The 19557-nt window shown below is 34.1% G+C and overlaps 1 protein-coding gene across 1 annotated transcript in view; it reads right to left on the reverse strand.

Moving 5' to 3' along the window:
• The window catches only part of LOC108741963 (cartilage oligomeric matrix protein), an 84494-nt gene that overhangs the window by 10724 nt on the left and 54213 nt on the right, over positions 1–19557 (reverse strand). The window contains exons 8-12 of the mRNA XM_025976140.1: positions 12119–12340; positions 11398–11658; positions 11186–11293; positions 9888–10234; positions 570–700 (exon numbers count right to left, since the gene is read on the reverse strand). Coding sequence (XP_025831925.1) covers positions 570–700; positions 9888–10234; positions 11186–11293; positions 11398–11658; positions 12119–12340 — 1069 coding nt within the window. The remainder of the gene's footprint in view (positions 1–569; positions 701–9887; positions 10235–11185; positions 11294–11397; positions 11659–12118; positions 12341–19557) is intronic.

Consider the following 19557-nt stretch of genomic DNA (forward strand, 5'->3'; position numbering starts at 1 on the left):
CATCCATGTCATCTCATATATCTACTAAAGTCAGTGGTATGAATCAAAGAGTTATTAGGACTGTTATCTAGGTCGTTTGGAACAGTATCTAAATCGAAGTCGTCTTCACACACATCTCCTACATTGTTTCCTGAAATTAATGTTTATATTTAGAATGCATGTCGATGGAGTTAGAAATATCTTTAGTGACTATCTCAGATCGCTATAATCTAAAAAATTTCACTTGCAGATTAGTGTAATTTCGGGAAGCTTATAATACATAATAGAATAAATTAAATTCTTAAAACAAGTTCCCATAACGATAAACACAAAAACAAATGTAACCTACAGTCTTAATCCATGGAGGAGAATAATTATTCCTTTGTAATGCTTACTATGTGGTTTATCTTTGCTTTTTGGGGATAGTTCTAAATCATGTGCTTTGTAAGGGGAAAAATATTGCTCATTAACCAACTTTTACATTTAAATTATAATAAAGTAATAAATGTTTATAAACTATTAATTGTTTTCACTTTTTCACATACCGTTAAAATCTTTTTGATCAGGATTGTAGCCGTAGACGCAGTTATCTTTTTCATTGATAATTGAATCGCCATCGATATCAGGATCGCATGCATCACCTCTTCCATCTCCGTCAGTGTCAGCTTGATCGGCGTTAGCCTTTTGAGGACAATTATCTCGTTCATCAATAATGCCATCACTGAAACAATCACGGTTATTGCATTATTTAAGTTTTAGTTAACATTTACTTCTAATCTATGACTGCAAAAGTAAAGATAATATAATTTTCTTTTTCTACCGGTAAATAAAATATCCTAATCATTTACAAAATTTTAGAATTATATACTTAAGTGCTTAAATGATTAAAAAGTACTATTTATTTAAACGTGCAGATCTCAATAGGGTAAGGTCGTACGGTTAAATGGAACAGTTCAAACAGAAACGCCAGAGCCAGGAAAAGACTATCCTGTTTACTTCCTCTATACTCCTCTAACGGTGCTGTGTCGGCAAGTTCATGTCTCTGGAAGAACCCATCAGTACAGATCTATGCAATGGAAGGGTCTCACAGAGACTAAGTTAAGATTGAACTGGTTTCTCCGTATTAGTTGCGAGTCATAAAACATTCCTGCAGCATTAATTAAACTTATGACCTACTGTTCCCATTGTTCCATCAATTTTTTATAGAAGAGATAGTCCAAAGGAATTTTGTATTAATCCTATTAGAAGAAGGTTCACTTTTAAAGTCTCGAATGCCACTGATACTTTCTACAACATATTCCAGACCTCTTTGTATCGGATCTTATTCCATAAATGAAATTAAGTTTATGACATTCTCGCTCTTGCTTTTTAATCCCTCGACCAGGTAACCAGGACCATTAACTCTACATTTTTTCCACAATGGGATGCAAATCATTAGGTTTTCGTCCTCTCCTCTTCTTTTGCTCAGCTGAACATCAGAAGTTAGTGCTATCCAAGTTTAAGTTGAAGGTCTGCTTTTTTTAAAATTTGAACCCACGACTATGGGTTTCAAAATTATGTTAATGAGCCATAGTTCATACTGTGGAACGCTTTACGATTGTGTATGCTATCCTTGCGTAAGGTCTTTCCGGATCTTCTCTCTATCGTTCCAATTTTAGTAAGCAAATGTATTACCGTAGTGAGTGCTGTGAAATAAGCTCTGCTTGCAGCTTTGTTTGTTTTATTTTATTATTCATGCTAAAGTGCAGGAAGCATTCATACATCATTTTCAGTTGAAAAGCTGGACCACTTTGGCATTCGAGGTACAAAAAAAACTGTTACTTTCATTTTTAATTTTGTTGTGCAAATTGGAACCGTCTATGCACTATTGTAAGAGCAAAGTAGTGCTGTTGCTGAAGCAACGATTGCGGCTTTACTGCTAATAGCGTTCCGCTATAACCTAATCAAAACAATTACGAAAAGGAAAGTTAAAAACCCTTAAGTATAATAATATCTGAACGGAGAAAAAATATATACTCTATCCATTGTTATACAGCAGCTTTAGCACCGAACCGTACTACTCGCTTAATTATAGCGTACTGATTGACATAGAAAGGATAAATTAGGCATCCCTTTGCTGGCGCTCGCGTTCTTGTTAAACTGATTCGCTTAAAAACACTAAGGCAGGTGCAAGCACAGACTTTAAATATATACTTCATTTACTTTCTGTAGCGATGTGCCCCTTCCAATGACATGGATGCGCGCTGGCAAAATCGTAGGTAGGGAGAAAAAAGCTCATTATACTCTCGACTCTTGTTCATTAAACATACTTTTTCATACAGTACCTGCCAAAAGTTTTGTTCAATCATGAATAGTAGAGCGAGTCGAAAACAAGCGTTGAAGCCTTTAATATGTCTTTAAATATAAATAAATCTCGTTGATATTTTCAGTATTAAATGGTACCAATAACAGCACATTTGAGCAATGAAATTGTAGTGGATAAAATGATCAATTTTTCCGTGCAGTAGTGTACAGATTATACGCTCCTCACCGGTTAAGAGAGTTGTCTCTTCCTTTTCTGGCCTAGTGCTGTTCTTTTCTACTTTGCGCCGGTTAAAGTGAAGGTCACATCGCTACAGAAAGTAAACGAAGTATAATAAGATAAGCAGATCACGTTTTAACGAATAGGCTGAATGCGTTTGTACGAATTTGTTTATACCATGTACTCATTTTCAAAAAGATGATGCCGTTCTTTGATGATTGCATGTAGTAAAATTCTCAATTCGCCATTAGTGTACATGTAAGTGTATTTTTATTTGAAACTGTTGTTCACATATCATTAGTTTAACGATTTTTCAAAGGTATATGTTCATAAAAGAAATTACATAAACGTCTTTAACATAACCAGAGCATTTTGTATTAGATTCATTCATCAAATAGGATCTTGTTAAACATTGTAGTTCACAAAATAATTTATTGATAGCATACACAATGCTTTTACATGACATCATTATGGACTACCTTAAGTATTCATTGAATTTCTTTACCAATTGCGTTTGTAGTCCCTTTCTTCATCATTTCTATTTAAATTTGTTCATGAGATTAATTCAATAACGGAGATTAATTCAATCAGATCTACCTCATGCAAGACCATGTAGCGTTTAATTCCTGACTCGAACTTTGTAATATAATACAATAGCGATCTCATAAATAAATGCGATAATAACTAACGTCAAAATGCAACGAAATTATCCATGAGCAACACATGTGCCCGATCTTTTAGTGCTATACAAAACTGTGCTGTGTGCTGTCGTGTAGAATATTTAGTGGAAGTGCTGACGGCGTGTATATTTTTTAATTTTACGGTGACATGCTCGTAGGGATGACTTGTGCTGGTGTTAGATATATTAAGTAAAAATGTCCCTCGACTGGGTTGCTGTGGTATATTTTGGGTGGAGTTTTAAACATTACGCCTTCAGTTGCTTCAAGATTCATAATTTACCGAAAATAGACACTAAACTAAAAAAAATGCACTATTACCATCTTCTTTCTTGCAAGGCCTTACAAAATCAGTACAAATTTTGACGATACGGTCAAAAAAATTCTTTTCTCATGAAAACCGGTTTTTGTTGATAATTCTTTACTCAACTGAGTTAATCTTCTACACTATCACCTTTTAACCCTTTACTCACTGCGTATGTGCAACTATGTGTACGATTTATGTTCTGCTATAAAGTTAACGTAGAGTTGAGGTAGGTTATCCCATAAAGAGAGAAGAGTTCGATGTAGTATTAAAAAACTTACTGAACAATAAGGCGCCAGGTGTAGATGGGATTCAGGGGGAAATTCTAAAACATGTAGGACAAGAGGTTATATATCGTATATTTGATTATAATCACATTTACGAGACGGGGAAAGTCCCAGAGGATTATAAACGGAACGTGGTGGTAACCATACCTAAAAAGAGAGGCGCGGATAGGTGCGAGACATGTAGAACAATTAACTTAATTTCCCATGCGTGAAAAATCTTAACTAGAATTCTACAGAGGAGGATAGAAAAAAGGTCGGAAGAACTACTAGAGGAAGGTCAATTTGGGTTTAGAAGAAATAGAGGAACGCGGGAGGCCGTACTAGCTTTAAGGTTAACAACAGATAAAACGATAGGAAAAGGAAAGGGCGCGTATGTAGGATTTGTAGATTTAGAAAAAGCTTTTGAGAATGTTAAATGGGACAAGACGTTAAATATATTTAAAAATGTAGGGATGAGTTACAGAGATAGAAGAGTGATGCTTAGTTTGTATAAAGAGAAATAGGAAGTTATAGGGCTGGAAGTAAATACTAGGAAGGGAGTTTTAATCTATACATCGAAGACGCGATCAACATCATTAAAGACAATACAACTGTAGGGATAGATATACAGGGGCAAAAGATTAGAATGCTTAGATTTGCAGATGATATAACAGTATTAGCATCTAGCAAGGAGGATTTAGAGATAGCTTTAAATAAAATGGTAGCGGTATTGACAAAACAGTACTGCATGGAAATAAATAAAAGTAAAACAAAAATACTCATATGACAGGGAATAAAAAGTAGAGAAACAGCAAAAATAAAGAAAGGAGACGAAAAATTAGAGGAGGAGCCGATTTTAGGTATCTAGGAAGTCAGATAACTCAGGACGGAAGGAGTAGTACGGAAATAAAGCAGAAGATAGATCAGGGTCGAGTGGTTAATTTAGAAATTCGAAAAAGGTTGTTAAAGGTGTATGTTTGGAGATGGGCGCTGTACGGGTGCGAAACATAGACAATAGGCGGGACGGAAAATGAAAGGTTAGAAGCGTTCGAAATGTGGTGTTACAGGCCAATGATGAGGATGTGGTGGATAAAGAAGGTTAGAAATGAATAGGTATTAGAAAGAATAGGAGAACAGCAGACTGTATGTAAGTCAATAAAAAATAGGCGAGGTAGGTTGGTAGGACACCTTCTCAGGCATGAAGGTCTAGGCAGAGACATATTAGAGTGACATATAAAACTGTTAGATAAAAGGTGTAGAAAAAAAAACATAACAAATTTCGTAAATGCGATGGATAACAAGGAAATCGCGTGCGAACTTTTCATCTGTTTTCATGTNTCAATTTTTCCGTGCAGTAGTGTACAGATTATACGCTCCTCACCGGTTAAGAGAGTTGTCTCTTCCTTTTCTGGCCTAGTGCTGTTCTTTTCTACTTTGCGCCGGTTAAAGTGAAGGTCACATCGCTACAGAAAGTAAACGAAGTATAATAAGATAAGCAGATCACGTTTTAACGAATAGGCTGAATGCGTTTGTACGAATTTGTTTATACCATGTACTCATTTTCAAAAAGATGATGCCGTTCTTTGATGATTGCATGTAGTAAAATTCTCAATTCGCCATTAGTGTACATGTAAGTGTATTTTTATTTGAAACTGTTGTTCACATATCATTAGTTTAACGATTTTTCAAAGGTATATGTTCATAAAAGAAATTACATAAACGTCTTTAACATAACCAGAGCATTTTGTATTAGATTCATTCATCAAATAGGATCTTGTTAAACATTGTAGTTCACAAAATAATTTATTGATAGCATACACAATGCTTTTACATGACATCATTATGGACTACCTTAAGTATTCATTGAATTTCTTTACCAATTGCGTTTGTAGTCCCTTTCTTCATCATTTCTATTTAAATTTGTTCATGAGATTAATTCAATAACGGAGATTAATTCAATCAGATCTACCTCATGCAAGACCATGTAGCGTTTAATTCCTGACTCGAACTTTGTAATATAATACAATAGCGATCTCATAAATAAATGCGATAATAACTAACGTCAAAATGCAACGAAATTATCCATGAGCAACACATGTGCCCGATCTTTTAGTGCTATACAAAACTGTGCTGTGTGCTGTCGTGTAGAATATTTAGTGGAAGTGCTGACGGCGTGTATATTTTTTAATTTTACGGTGACATGCTCGTAGGGATGACTTGTGCTGGTGTTAGATATATTAAGTAAAAATGTCCCTCGACTGGGTTGCTGTGGTATATTTTGGGTGGAGTTTTAAACATTACGCCTTCAGTTGCTTCAAGATTCATAATTTACCGAAAATAGACACTAAACTAAAAAAAATGCACTATTACCATCTTCTTTCTTGCAAGGCCTTACAAAATCAGTACAAATTTTGACGATACGGTCAAAAAAATTCTTTTCTCATGAAAACCGGTTTTTGTTGATAATTCTTTACTCAACTGAGTTAATCTTCTACACTATCACCTTTTAACCCTTTACTCACTGCGTATGTGCAACTATGTGTACGATTTATGTTCTGCTATAAAGTTAACGTAGAGTTGAGGTAGGTTATCCCATAAAGAGAGAAGAGTTCGATGTAGTATTAAAAAACTTACTGAACAATAAGGCGCCAGGTGTAGATGGGATTCAGGGGGAAATTCTAAAACATGTAGGACAAGAGGTTATATATCGTATATTTGATTATAATCACATTTACGAGACGGGGAAAGTCCCAGAGGATTATAAACGGAACGTGGTGGTAACCATACCTAAAAAGAGAGGCGCGGATAGGTGCGAGACATGTAGAACAATTAACTTAATTTCCCATGCGTGAAAAATCTTAACTAGAATTCTACAGAGGAGGATAGAAAAAAGGTCGGAAGAACTACTAGAGGAAGGTCAATTTGGGTTTAGAAGAAATAGAGGAACGCGGGAGGCCGTACTAGCTTTAAGGTTAACAACAGATAAAACGATAGGAAAAGGAAAGGGCGCGTATGTAGGATTTGTAGATTTAGAAAAAGCTTTTGAGAATGTTAAATGGGACAAGACGTTAAATATATTTAAAAATGTAGGGATGAGTTACAGAGATAGAAGAGTGATGCTTAGTTTGTATAAAGAGCAACAGGCAGTTATAGAGCAAGGGTTGCAACGTAGAGAAGTAAATATTAGGAAGGGAGTCGGACAGGGATGCACACTGTCACCGCTACTTTTAAATCCATACATCGAAGACGCTATCAGCATCATTAAAGACAGTACAACTGTAGGGATAGGTATACAGAGACAAAACATTAGTATGCTTAGATTTGCAGATGATATAGCAGTATTAGCATCTTGCAAGGAGGAGTTAGAGATAGAAGTAGGGTAACGTAAAAAGATAGAAGACAAAAAGTTAGAATAATTGTAAACAATGAGATGCCAACATTCAGTCTATCTATCGATTCCTACAATTGTACTGCGTTTAATGATGTTGATCGCGTCTTCGATGTATAGATTAAAAAGTAACGATGACAGTGTGCATCCTAGTTTGACTCCTTTCCTACTATTTACGTCCCATTGATTATATTCAATTAATTGTTAATTTCCTTGTTTTGATCGAATTAATATCAGTTAATATGAGACAACGAATTTTTTTTTCAGTCTAAACTGCATTTGAAAAACGTTAAGCATAAGTATCTACCTGCTGACCGAGAAAATTTATCATGAAGATTAAATCAATTCAGTAAACTTTTTTTATTGTGTTGACTTCTAAAAAAAATTAGGTCAACCTAATAATAATACCAAAGTTTATGAGTATACTTTTTGTTTTCTGGTTTTTGTTTTACTAAATCATAAGCCTTACTCATTATATACATAATCCGAATCCATGGTATATAGATAATATAATCCACTTGACTTGTAAATANATAGACAATAGGCGGGACGGAAAATGAAAGGTTAGAAGCGTTCGAAATGTGGTGTTACAGGCCAATGATGAGGATGTGGTGGATAAAGAAGGTTAGAAATGAATAGGTATTAGAAAGAATAGGAGAACAGCAGACTGTATGTAAGTCAATAAAAAATAGGCGAGGTAGGTTGGTTGGACACCTTCTCAGGCATGAAGGTCTAGGCAGAGACATATTAGAGTGACATATAAAACTGTTAGATAAAAGGTGTAGAAAAAAAAACATAACAAATTTCGTAAATGCGATGGATAACAAGGAAATCGCGTGCGAACTTTTCATCTGTTTTCATGTCCTAAAAGTCATTTTAAAAATTGATTAAAAATTATTAAATTTCAATTTTTTTTTTAAACATTGACAATCTTTGTTGTGAATTTTTTTTTAAACCAATTAGTATTTGTTATATACAGTTTAAACTTTGTTTTGCATTTTTTTAAGTTTAGAAGATTAATAAAGTAGTAACACAGTCGCACGATATTTTGAGTTGAGTTTACTTTTGATAATAAATATATTAGTTTTTATTGATTTTTATTTAAATGTTCCTGAAATCATGAAATGTTGCCTTGACTATTCTAAAAAATTGGCGGAAGTTTCTTTCCTCGTCCATTAAACGTTAATATAACATTTTCTCTAGGTCTACTTTTCTAGACATTGTAAACCCATATTTTGTTTGTTTAGTTATTGACAGTGTAAAATACAAACTAATAACCTGAAGAAGTCGGCATTGTATTAACAAGAACTAGTTAAATATTATTATTATTCGATAAATTAACAAAATGTACATAATCCGGTACGACAAACCTTGTCAAAGGTTTATATTCAGATTACCGCGTGCAACCTTATTTACGTATTACAACTAGTCTTGGTTAGTTTCAAATCAATGATACTAAACAGGAAGCTTTGAAATCTTATATACGATTTTTAATAAATTAAAAACTGAATAACATCAAGTATCGCCGAATTTGCCAGTCTAAAGTTCATATTAAATAAGACCCCCTTGAGAAACAGCATATTTAATAAAAAAAAACATTAAAAACCTTTCACAATTGGGATTTGACAAAACGATACGGCACCTGGTGGCAGAAATTTTAACTGCCCAAACATTGCATTGTAATAAACAGCTATTGTGTACTGTGTTATTTTGCAAATGGGGATTATTAATATTTTATATATTATATGGAACTAGCCAAATTTCCATTTCGTGCAAAATCAAAGTGCAGAACCTTTTGTGCTGTAAAAGGTTGTACAAGTCGATTAGATAAGGACGTATATATTATATTTCATAGTTTTCCTACGGTGCAACGGGTCGTAACTATCACAAATGTATATGGTAATCTTGAGAAAATCGATCAAATGAAAGCTTGGAAAAGAGCTTTAAAAATTAAAAATGTCAGTTCATGTACAAGAGTTTGCTCACTTCATTTTAAAAAAGATGACTACATTTTTCCGGGTAAGTAGTAATCATAAACGTTGTATTTCTATACTTAACCTCACTTTATAACTCCAATGTGATGCTAAAATTTATGCGTTAATTTTTAAAGATGTTGCAGTAAAACGCAGAAAACTGAAAAGGAATGCTGTCCCGTCTAATAACTTACCTAATGTCAAAATAGATAATAGTCGCGAAACTCGAAAAATTAATCGACGTAAAAAAATTGAGGAATTAATGGAGAAGCAGGAAAAAGATTTAGTATTAGAAACTCATCAAACGGTGAAAATTTATGGAATGTTCAAGCAGAAGTAGTACATCTAACGCTATCAATGCGAGATGTTGAAGTGCAAGTATCAAGCGGTATCACTTGTTTTATCAACATTTTTTCCACATTTTATTATATAACCAGTTTTCAAAAGTTTTTCGGCTTCCACAACACTTCTTGCGCTTGCATTTGCATTAGCCCAATCAAAAATTGTTTTTAAATTTATCATTAGAAAAATTAAAAATCACAATATGCAATGCTTTCTATAATACTGATGCAATGTATGGACAGCCGTCTTTATTAGGCCGCGCCCACATGTCACATCCCAATTGGCAAAGCAATCGCGTACTACTCGAAAAAGTATAGTTGAACAATAGAATTGAGGGCATCCTTTTTTTTAATGTGGGTTGAAAATAAAATAGTAAAATTGACCTAATTAATTATGACGATAGATAAATCGAGTTGATACATTAACTCTAGACTTACTGGTCTCTGTCTCCTCCTCTACTACAAATATCACCTACTCCGTCCAAATCTGAATCAGTCTGATCTTGATTTGGTACTTGCGGACAATTGTCACAAGCGTCACCAATGCCGTCCCTATCTTGATCTCTTTGATCAGTATTGCGATGCCTTGGGCAGTTGTCACGTTCGTTATAGATTCCGTCTCCATCCATGTCATCGTCACAAACATCACCTCTACCGTCGTGGTCAATATCTGACTGGTCATAGTTAGGCATTGTTGGACAATTGTCACAAGCATCTCCTTGTCGATCTGGACCACCAATGTCGGAATCGGCTTGATCAGGGTTAGCTACTAATGGACAGTTGTCCTAATAAAAAATTCACACCAATAAAACAATGACTTGCAGGTAAAAGGATTGTGTTATTAATTATATTACATAAAGTAGTCGCCTAGTTTAGTTCATAGATTTCTAATCACTACATAGTATAAAACATAGTCGCTTTCCCGCTGTCTGTCCCTATGTATGCTTAAATCATTAAAACTACGCAACGGATTTTGATGCGGTTGTTTTTAAAAGATAGAGTGATTCATGAGGAAGGTTTATATGTATAATACATGCATAATATAGTAGGGAAACACTGATAATTTTAGAGGTTTCTAATGTGATGTCGTAAATAAACACATTTTTTGCGCTTACATTGCAAACGCTGGCTGAACCCTACGAGATAGATCAAAATAATGTACTACAATATTGTACATCTTAAAAGGGTCTACAAAAAAGTCCGGNCTACGAGATAGATCAAAATAATGTACTACAGTATTGTACAGCTTAAAAGGGTCTACAAAAAGGTCCGCGATGGTATATGTCTATTTCTTAGGGATAACCCACAATAACCATTTTTATCCTTTACTTTTTATGAGAAATAATGACTTATTTACGAAGCGATTGTAGGCAATGCAGCATTAATTCTTATCCAATTAACTATCTTAAATACATTATGCATTTAATATAGATCAATATGGCCCGTTACAGCATGTAATTTAAATGAATATTTTCGAAGATATTACAAACTTAAAATGCAGGGACATAGCGTCTGCGGCGGTACCGGCCGGGAAGCCGGTTTGTATTGTCTAATGACAAAAAAACTGTGAATGTTGTGTAATAAGACATTCTGTAGTATATTTAGTATGTTGAGGGGGTATCTGTTGAAGATTTCCCCTTCTCGATAATAATCTAAACCAAAAATGTACATATTTAGTATCAGCATTGCACCCGTGCGAAGCTGGAGCGGGTCGCTAGTTTATATATATAACTTACGGGTCCATTCGGTATTCTGTCATTATCCGCGTCAGGATCACATTTATCACCAAGACCATCTCCATCGGCGTCTTCTTGGCCAGAATTAGGAAGGTCAACGCAGTTATCCTAAAATCCAATAAAATTACCGTCAAATAAAGTCGTCCAATTTCATATTAAATTGATGCTCTTTATCAATTGTTTTCGCCACCATTATGAAAGCACTTAATTACCTTGCGACATTTGGGACTGCTACAGTGTAAATCATGGTCGGGCCAACCATCCAAGTCTGTATCCCGCCCACAAACTGTTCCATCTCCCACATAACCAAATCGACAGCCACATCTGTATCTACCACCAACCAAAGGAACACATTGAGAATTTGGTGGACAATGTAATCCATCGGGGCAATGTCCTTCTTTTGGCGAACATCCGAAACTCGCGTTTACAAAAATGAAATTTTCACCACATGCACTCCTACAGGAATAGGAACCCTGAAAGCACGCATGAACACTAAATTTTTTATGCCTTCTCTTACGTTAATAATTAATTTTGTTATACGGTAGATTAACAGTAGGTATAAGAGCCGTAATTATTACTAAGCCCTCTGACCTTTAGAAGGTATAGGTACTCTTACGATTAACGAGTGGGTATCAAATGTTTAATTACCTAATATTTATAGGAAGTTGTTTACAAAGAAGATGGACACGTATTTACTAAAAGGATTATGCGGAGCGTTGTTTTAATAACAAAGCTTTCGTAACTTAATTGTGTTTATTTTTGCCAATTGTCTTTAAATTTTATTCAGGTCTAAAGTGAAAAAATAGATGATATACTTACTGTCACTTATTAAAAATGTGTGCATTTTATTTCTTTAAATGAATTTTAATAAAATCAAAGGGTGTTGATATGTTTTATAAATAACTTAATAAATTAGATACCCGAAGAGCTTACTTGACTATTTTCACAAATGGAGTTCGGTCCACATATTGAAGGATTATCCCGACATTCGTCAATGTCGTAGCATTGTTGTCTATTCCTTTCAGCTTCCTCTATGCCAACCCTTCGAACACCACCAGAGTCTCCGGTGTATCCAGCAGGGCATGGTCCACAAATGTAACCGGGTTCCAGGTTGGTGCAGGAGGTGTCAGGGTGACAAGGCCGAGCCAAGTCGCACTAAAAAAATATTAAGAATCTTACATATGGCATTAAGAGCGCTTTTTGTAATTGAACTGAAATAATTACACTCGGACTCGGACACAGACTTGATGAGTTCACAAGTTCAAAGTGCTCCCAAATCTTAATTATAATGTAGACTAGTTTTCACCTTTAACTTCGTCTTCGTGAAGAAAGAAGTCTCATAGAAATCGGCTCAGGCGTTTTGAAGATTAGCCCGTAAAAATAGATAAACAGAAAATCAGACAGACAAAAAGCAGTCTAAATTACTTCACAATCATCTGAACTTAAAAAAGACAGTTACTGCGATATGTATAGTTATAGGGTTGTTCGGAAAGTCATTTCGTTTTTTTTTTGTGGAAATGAAAGACAGTTTTCGTATAATAAACAAATACTTTGTTAAATTATATATTGACTGTTCCGGTTCAACACCTTTTGCCATCTTTCTGGTAGTAGCATAATTCCACGCTCATAAAAGTTTTGGTCTTTGCTGGCAAAAAACTGATCGAGGAGGTTTTTAACCTCCTCATTTGAGGTGAAGGTTTTACCGTCTAAAAAATTTTGGAGTGACCGGAACAAATAATAATCCGATGGTGCCAGGTCTGGAGAATATGGTGGGTGTAGCATTGTATCCCATTCAAGCTGTAAAAGCTTTTGGCGAGTGACCAAACTTGTGTGAGGTCTCGCGTTGTCTTGGTGAAACACTACACCTTTCCTGTTGATTAGTTCTGACCTTTTCTGTTGAAGTGCATCATTCAGTTTGTCCAGCTGATGACAGTAGACTTCCGAATTAATCGTTGTGTTATCCGGTAAAAGCTCAAAAAAAACGATTCCTTTAAAATCCCACCAAACAGACAGCATCACCTTTTTTTGGTGAATATCGGCTTTGGAAATGGTTTGAGCCGGTTCATCTTTTTTGCTCCATGACCTCTTGCGTTTGACGTTGTTGTATACAACCCATTTTTCGTCCCCAGTGATGATGCGCTTCAAAAACGGATCATTTTCGTGACGTTTGAGAAGCGAATCGCAGACGTCAATGCGGCGACACAGATTTCTCTCTGTGAGAACATGGGGAACCCATACATCGAGCTTCGAGGATAATCCCAGGCCTTTCAAGTGGTCATAAACTGTTGAATTTGATAAATTTAACCTCAATCCGATCTCACGTGTTGTTATTCGCCGGTTCACATCAACTAATGCCTTTATCGCGTCTTTATCAGCTTCAACCGGCCTTCCCGAACGTGGTGCATCTTCGACATCAAAATTGCCGGATCGAAATTTAGCGAACCAGTTCTGGCACTGGCGTACTGTCAACACACCTTCTCCATACACATCAGTCAATTTCTTTCTGGCTTGAACAGCATTTTTACCCTTTCTGTAGTAAAACAGTAAGATATGTCGAAAATGCTGCTTATCGCTCTCCATATTTAAAAGGGCACCAACCAAAAACTACTGCGTAGAATTAATTGGAATTTTTCACACACAAGCCTTGCTATATGAGCTCTCAAAGCATATAAAAATTATACGGCTTAAATGTGAAGTTGGGTGCAAAAGAATACAATTAAATCCTCTGTCGGGAAAAAACGAAATGACTTTCCGAACAACCCGATATATAGATAGAGATGACCATATATATAGGTATTAGGTGCATCGATTTCTCAAAATCGATTCATGGCAAGGATAGGATAGGAAAATGAAAAAATATTCAAATAAATTATCCAATAATGTACAGAGTATTCCATTTAAAATAATAAAGCTGCTTGCATAAACGGATTACCCTGTATATGGGAAAAGTGGAATAAGTAAAACAAACTTCTTTCAAGGATTATTTTATTGTGCTCGACTATATTGTTTCGAATCACACGTGGCAATTTTCAAGAGCAAACAAGTACCTACCGAGGTAATAATATTAAATTATGTGTGAATATAAAGGGTGTCTCAAAATTCCTAGAGCAACCACAGGTTCCTGGCATCAAAATAAGTGATATAATGGAATTTATTTATGCCGTACATACACTACTAAAGTTTTATAAGATAAGGACTGTAAATAATAATAATTCTGCCGCAATTCCCTGTAATATCACGAACATAATATGTATACCCGTAGCAAATTACGCCACATATTCCAAAATTAATATCGGCATTTTAAATAAAAAAAAAAAAATATGTGTATTCGCGAAGGACATTCATGTTACCTGAGACAATATTCTTTTGTGTAAATATTGTTTTGTATAGATATTTCCTTGTATAAATATTATTTTATTACTTATGTAAATATTTTTAAATTCCTTCGTATTATAATTCTCTATCTGTGTAAATACTTCAAACATTCCATTCAAATTCTTCTGTATTTTATTTCTATATCTTAATAACATTATTACTTGTACTTTCATAACATTTCAGTTTCGTTTATTAACTTCAGTTTCATCCTAATTGCATTTTTACGATAGGTTTCTTCTGTGATTTGGGACTGAACATTACTTCTTAGTATTTCTTAAATTGAGTTATTTTTCAATCTGTACCACCTTACTTGCACCCTACTTTTATCTGACAACTTCTCCTCCATACTCGACCAAAAACATTTCTTTTCTCTTCTACGTTCTTCAGTTATTATTCAGCCTTCCTTATTTCCAGTTGTTTTTCCGTTTCTATCTTTATCCGAAATTGTTTTTATTATCTTATTGTTGTTGTTTTGTAAGTATTTTACTTCTATTATTAAATCTTCCAAAAACCACAGCACACTAAAGTGGCCCAAAAGACCAAATAAAGAATTAACTCGTTTGTCCTTAATAGAGTGTCAAATATATAAAAAAAATCGTTTTCCTTCTATTATTCAAAAACATTTAGTATAACTTCAACAAAATTTGACGTGTGAATATGTTTCTCAAAGTAATAATACAAAATAGTGAGTAATATTATTATTGCAATAATGTTATAGCACCACCCAAGAAATTAGATGAAACTGTATGCATATATCTTCCATAAGTAATTGAAAATAAATTATTTAGAGATTAGCTTATACCACCGTCTAACAGTTAGCATTACTTTTAGTGTGATTTTCTCTCTTAATATGATAATGTCAAAGCAGGAATTTCTTTATTATTAATTAGATTGTATTTTATTTTGCTTTATTTGTAAGTGATACACAATTTTTTTAGTGATTGTGTACCAATTTTAATGACAGTTTTTATTGAATAGATTATATTTGAATGGTGGTTTCATTTCAATATGAAGAAAATATTCTGCCTGTAAGGGTGGAAAATTTGGAAATGTTCGTATTAAGTATTTCAACTTGGGACCGCTTTCATTCGTCATACGTTATTAGGACACTTTCACACGGTGCGATAACGACAGGATTTACTGTATGTCGTAAATCGCAATGACACAAAAGTATATATCCAAAATAAATGAACCTATTTAAAGCGAACGTTTTCTCACTGATACGATCCGATATTAAAATCGTTGCAGTAAAAAATGCACGACACGTATATTCAATGTAACCAACTAGTCGTTCTCACACTTGTCGTGTGTCGCACTCATTTCCGTCGCACGTGTGTGATATGCTAGTAGTGCTAACCGCGACTTGCGCCCATTAACATATCTTTTTTAAAGAAAAACACATTCAATTACGAAATAGTCGATTTAATATAATAGAACTACTGTATTTCGCTCCATTAGATACATACAATTAAACCAGACAACACTGCGAGGATAGGTAGGCTCGCATTTCAACTTGGAATGTTGTCCAAACAATTTTTAGTCGCATAATTTGAAAGCGGCATTCCGATACGATAAGACAAATCGCGTGCAGTAATCGTGTCATTATCACACTGTGTGAAAGTGGCCTTACTGTGTAATAACATTTTTGTATACATGGTATATATATTTGGTATTTCTTATTCCTAATATTAACATTATCAAATATAATTAAATTCCTTCTTTTGCAAATATTTCATATCGCCATTACGTAAATATCCTTTCAAATGTATCTTCTTAAATTTTTTTGTATCTGTACGTTTCTATCATTCTCTCTAAGAATTACTTTATTATTAGTACTTTCTACTAATCCCTTAACATTTCAATTTCTTTTACAAACAGCATAAGGTGTATGATTCTAGTTCTTTCTTAATCGCATTTTCAATATTGGGTTTCTTGGTACATAGAGGCAAAATCTGTTTCTTAGAATTTCATTTAATCACACATTTCAAGTTTTATTCTCTTCTGATTCGATCCATACTTACTACATAAAATACTCCGCACATTTAGTTAAAATTTATTTTTAAAAGTACTAACACGGTCTGTTCTTTCAACTATTCCATTTCATTCTTCAGTTAATAGATATTAATTAAATTTGTTACGTTTTCATTGTGTTTCTTTTGGTTTATTTTATTTTTGCAAAGTGCACTTTTACCGCCGCAAAACCCTAAAACTCATTGGTTTGTACATATAAGCAAGTTATAAAGTCGGTGTTTATTTTCTATTTGAAAATAGTGTTTCTTCGAAGAGTTTCACGATCAGCACAATAGCAAACAAGGGCTCGATCAGTACTGTTAAATCCGCACGGTTAACTTCCCATCAGTATAAAATAATAAATATTTTTTAAGAAATCTCCAAATTTGACTTTTTTTAGTCTTTTTATTTAAACACAGAAACGAATGTTATGAATTTTTCTTCAGATCATCTTCTTGTTATTAGTCATAGTTCATCTCCAAATTATCTAGCAATGCTATTGTGACCTTCAAATTGCAAAATACGTTGAAAACTACGAATTGGATTTTTCGGATCCATTACAAAAACGGGCTTATGACTGGGAAGTTAATTTTCAGCAATTGCTCTCTCTCCAAAGCTTCCGCGTGGGTAAAAGTCGAGTCGCTTGTGTGCAAAACAAATTTTGTGATCTTTTCTGTATGATACATTATTTGCAAATTATAACAAAATAATTAATTTCATTTCAAAAAGGTTTAACTGACGTAGGAACAAACGAAAAGTTAAGCGTGTGCTTTTGCAAAGGTCTCATGTAACTCACTTTATTTACATACATAATTCGGAATTGCAAGAGGATTTTATGGATTCATCTGGGGTTTAATAAAAAATTGTAAAGAATTTGGTTTTTAGAGATTATACAATTACTTTACTGAACTTTAACATTTTTATTGTCTCTGGGTACATAAGTTTTCCTTCTGTAACATTTGCAATGCTTTAAAGTTTCATTAGCACATGATGATAATGCTACAATTTATAAAAACTGATACAAATACCAACAAATTGGAACATTACTGTATGACGGATTTGATTCAATCTAATATCGAAGGAAACATTTTTGTCGCCCCTCACATAAATGTTGCCCGGGCCCACGACCCCCTCTGTGCCCCCCACAGTACGCCACGAATGAAATTATAACAAACTACGCGCCAAATATAATCAATCATATCCGCCCATTTTTTTTAATAGTGTCTTAATACTAAATCAATATATCAATATTGTCGATTTTTAATTAAAGATTCTGATTCAATATCCTGCATATTGAAAGTAGGCCTGAGGCACGATTCCTTCTTTTAATTAAATGTTTCGATAGGAGTATGTCCCAGAATATTGTCCTTTGAGAGGAAGTAGCGACAAGCGTTATTACTGCAGGGCAAGAACGTTTTTATTTTTTCGTTTCCTTTCGCTAATATCTTCTAAGCCGCTTGGCAAAATTCTGGTCCTTTTAATTTTAAATCGATTATGTTCACGGCATTTCACGCATGTTTTGTCATTGTTATACATTTTAGCAAAAAATTAAAATTATCGACCGTTTTGTACACTGCTAAGTGGGAAATAGACAATGATAAAACATTATGACGGATGGTTCATAATATCGATAGAAATGTATTTAATGTTTTTCTTCTACCAATCGGAACGTGGACTGCTTTTTAAGTGGGACTTCTTTATCGACGGTAGGAAGAAATTTACTAGGGTATAAAACCGAAGTGTAACGTCAAGCGTCACCGTGTCACGCGCCACGTGTGACCCCTGGTGTATATGTCCGAAAGGAGTCATTTTAACAGGTTTCAGAAGGTAACCTGGTAATTTTAAGATTACGTATGCTCCAACAATAATTCGAATTATTTTATTCGATTAAGCTAACGTGCCTATCACTACTGGCTAGAAGTGACTTTAACTATTGTATGTTATGACAATTTACAGTGTAGAACTGTATCGCTTTGACAATGCCCACATTAAGAAGTGGGAGAAATACGTGATCAAATTTATAATGGTAATTTGGGTAAGTCTCTTTAATATTTTTTAATTAGTAATTTACCACAATCTCTACTTTCTACTTTCAAGATCCTATGATTCTGAAAAATCGAAGAACGTACGTCACCCTTAAAATTTCGATATCATTCAAATGACACCTCATTCGACTATATTTGAGATAACGGGTTCGCCTGCAGTATATGTAATAAACGTTTAATAGCGCTTATAAATCAAGAACTATGATTCTAAAGAAATATGTCGTTCTTATTAGAATTTCGCTATCTTTCGAATAAGAGCTCACTTAACTTTATTTGAAATTCTTTAATTTTTGTTTTTTTTTTAACCCATTAGAATCCGATTTTCGCCACATTCGTTCTCAGCTTGTCCCAATGTAATAGTCAGAATATGTTGTCAATATTTAATTCAAATCGACTTAAAAGTCTCAGCTGAGGGTTGATAATTAGTCAGCCAGCCAGTCCTTTTTATATGGATGAAAACTTACCTCCAATTATTACCAGATACCGGAAACTGAAAAATTGTCGTGAATGAAATTTTGGTATAGTATCTCCAAATTAAGTATATCAGCTGATAATTTCAAACCAAATTAGCAAATAAACACCTGCGGATTTTTTATTTATATTCGTCGTGCTAAATTTTAATATTCTGGGTCAAGACAAGTACTCTGGACATGTTTCAACCTTCCTAGTGTTCTGAAAGAGTACTTCATTTCTTAAAGATATTAGGATCCGTCAAATGGGCATACACCATCTGGTGGCAAAATTTATAACTCGAATGAGAGAAAAAAAAGTAAACTAATAGAAGCTTGGATGAAAGCAGTAGGTATCAAAGAAGTGAATTCCGGAATAAAAATTTGTTCACGTTATTTTAATGCACATGATTATATTTCAGCAAGTATTTACCATCAGCCATAACCTTAATATTTAAAACTAGAATCATACTAAAATTATAAAGTGAGAAAT

This window comes from Agrilus planipennis, unplaced genomic scaffold (genome assembly GCF_000699045.2).
Source record: "Agrilus planipennis isolate EAB-ADULT unplaced genomic scaffold, Apla_2.0 scaffold295, whole genome shotgun sequence".
Classification (NCBI taxonomy): Eukaryota; Metazoa; Arthropoda; class Insecta; order Coleoptera; family Buprestidae; genus Agrilus; species Agrilus planipennis.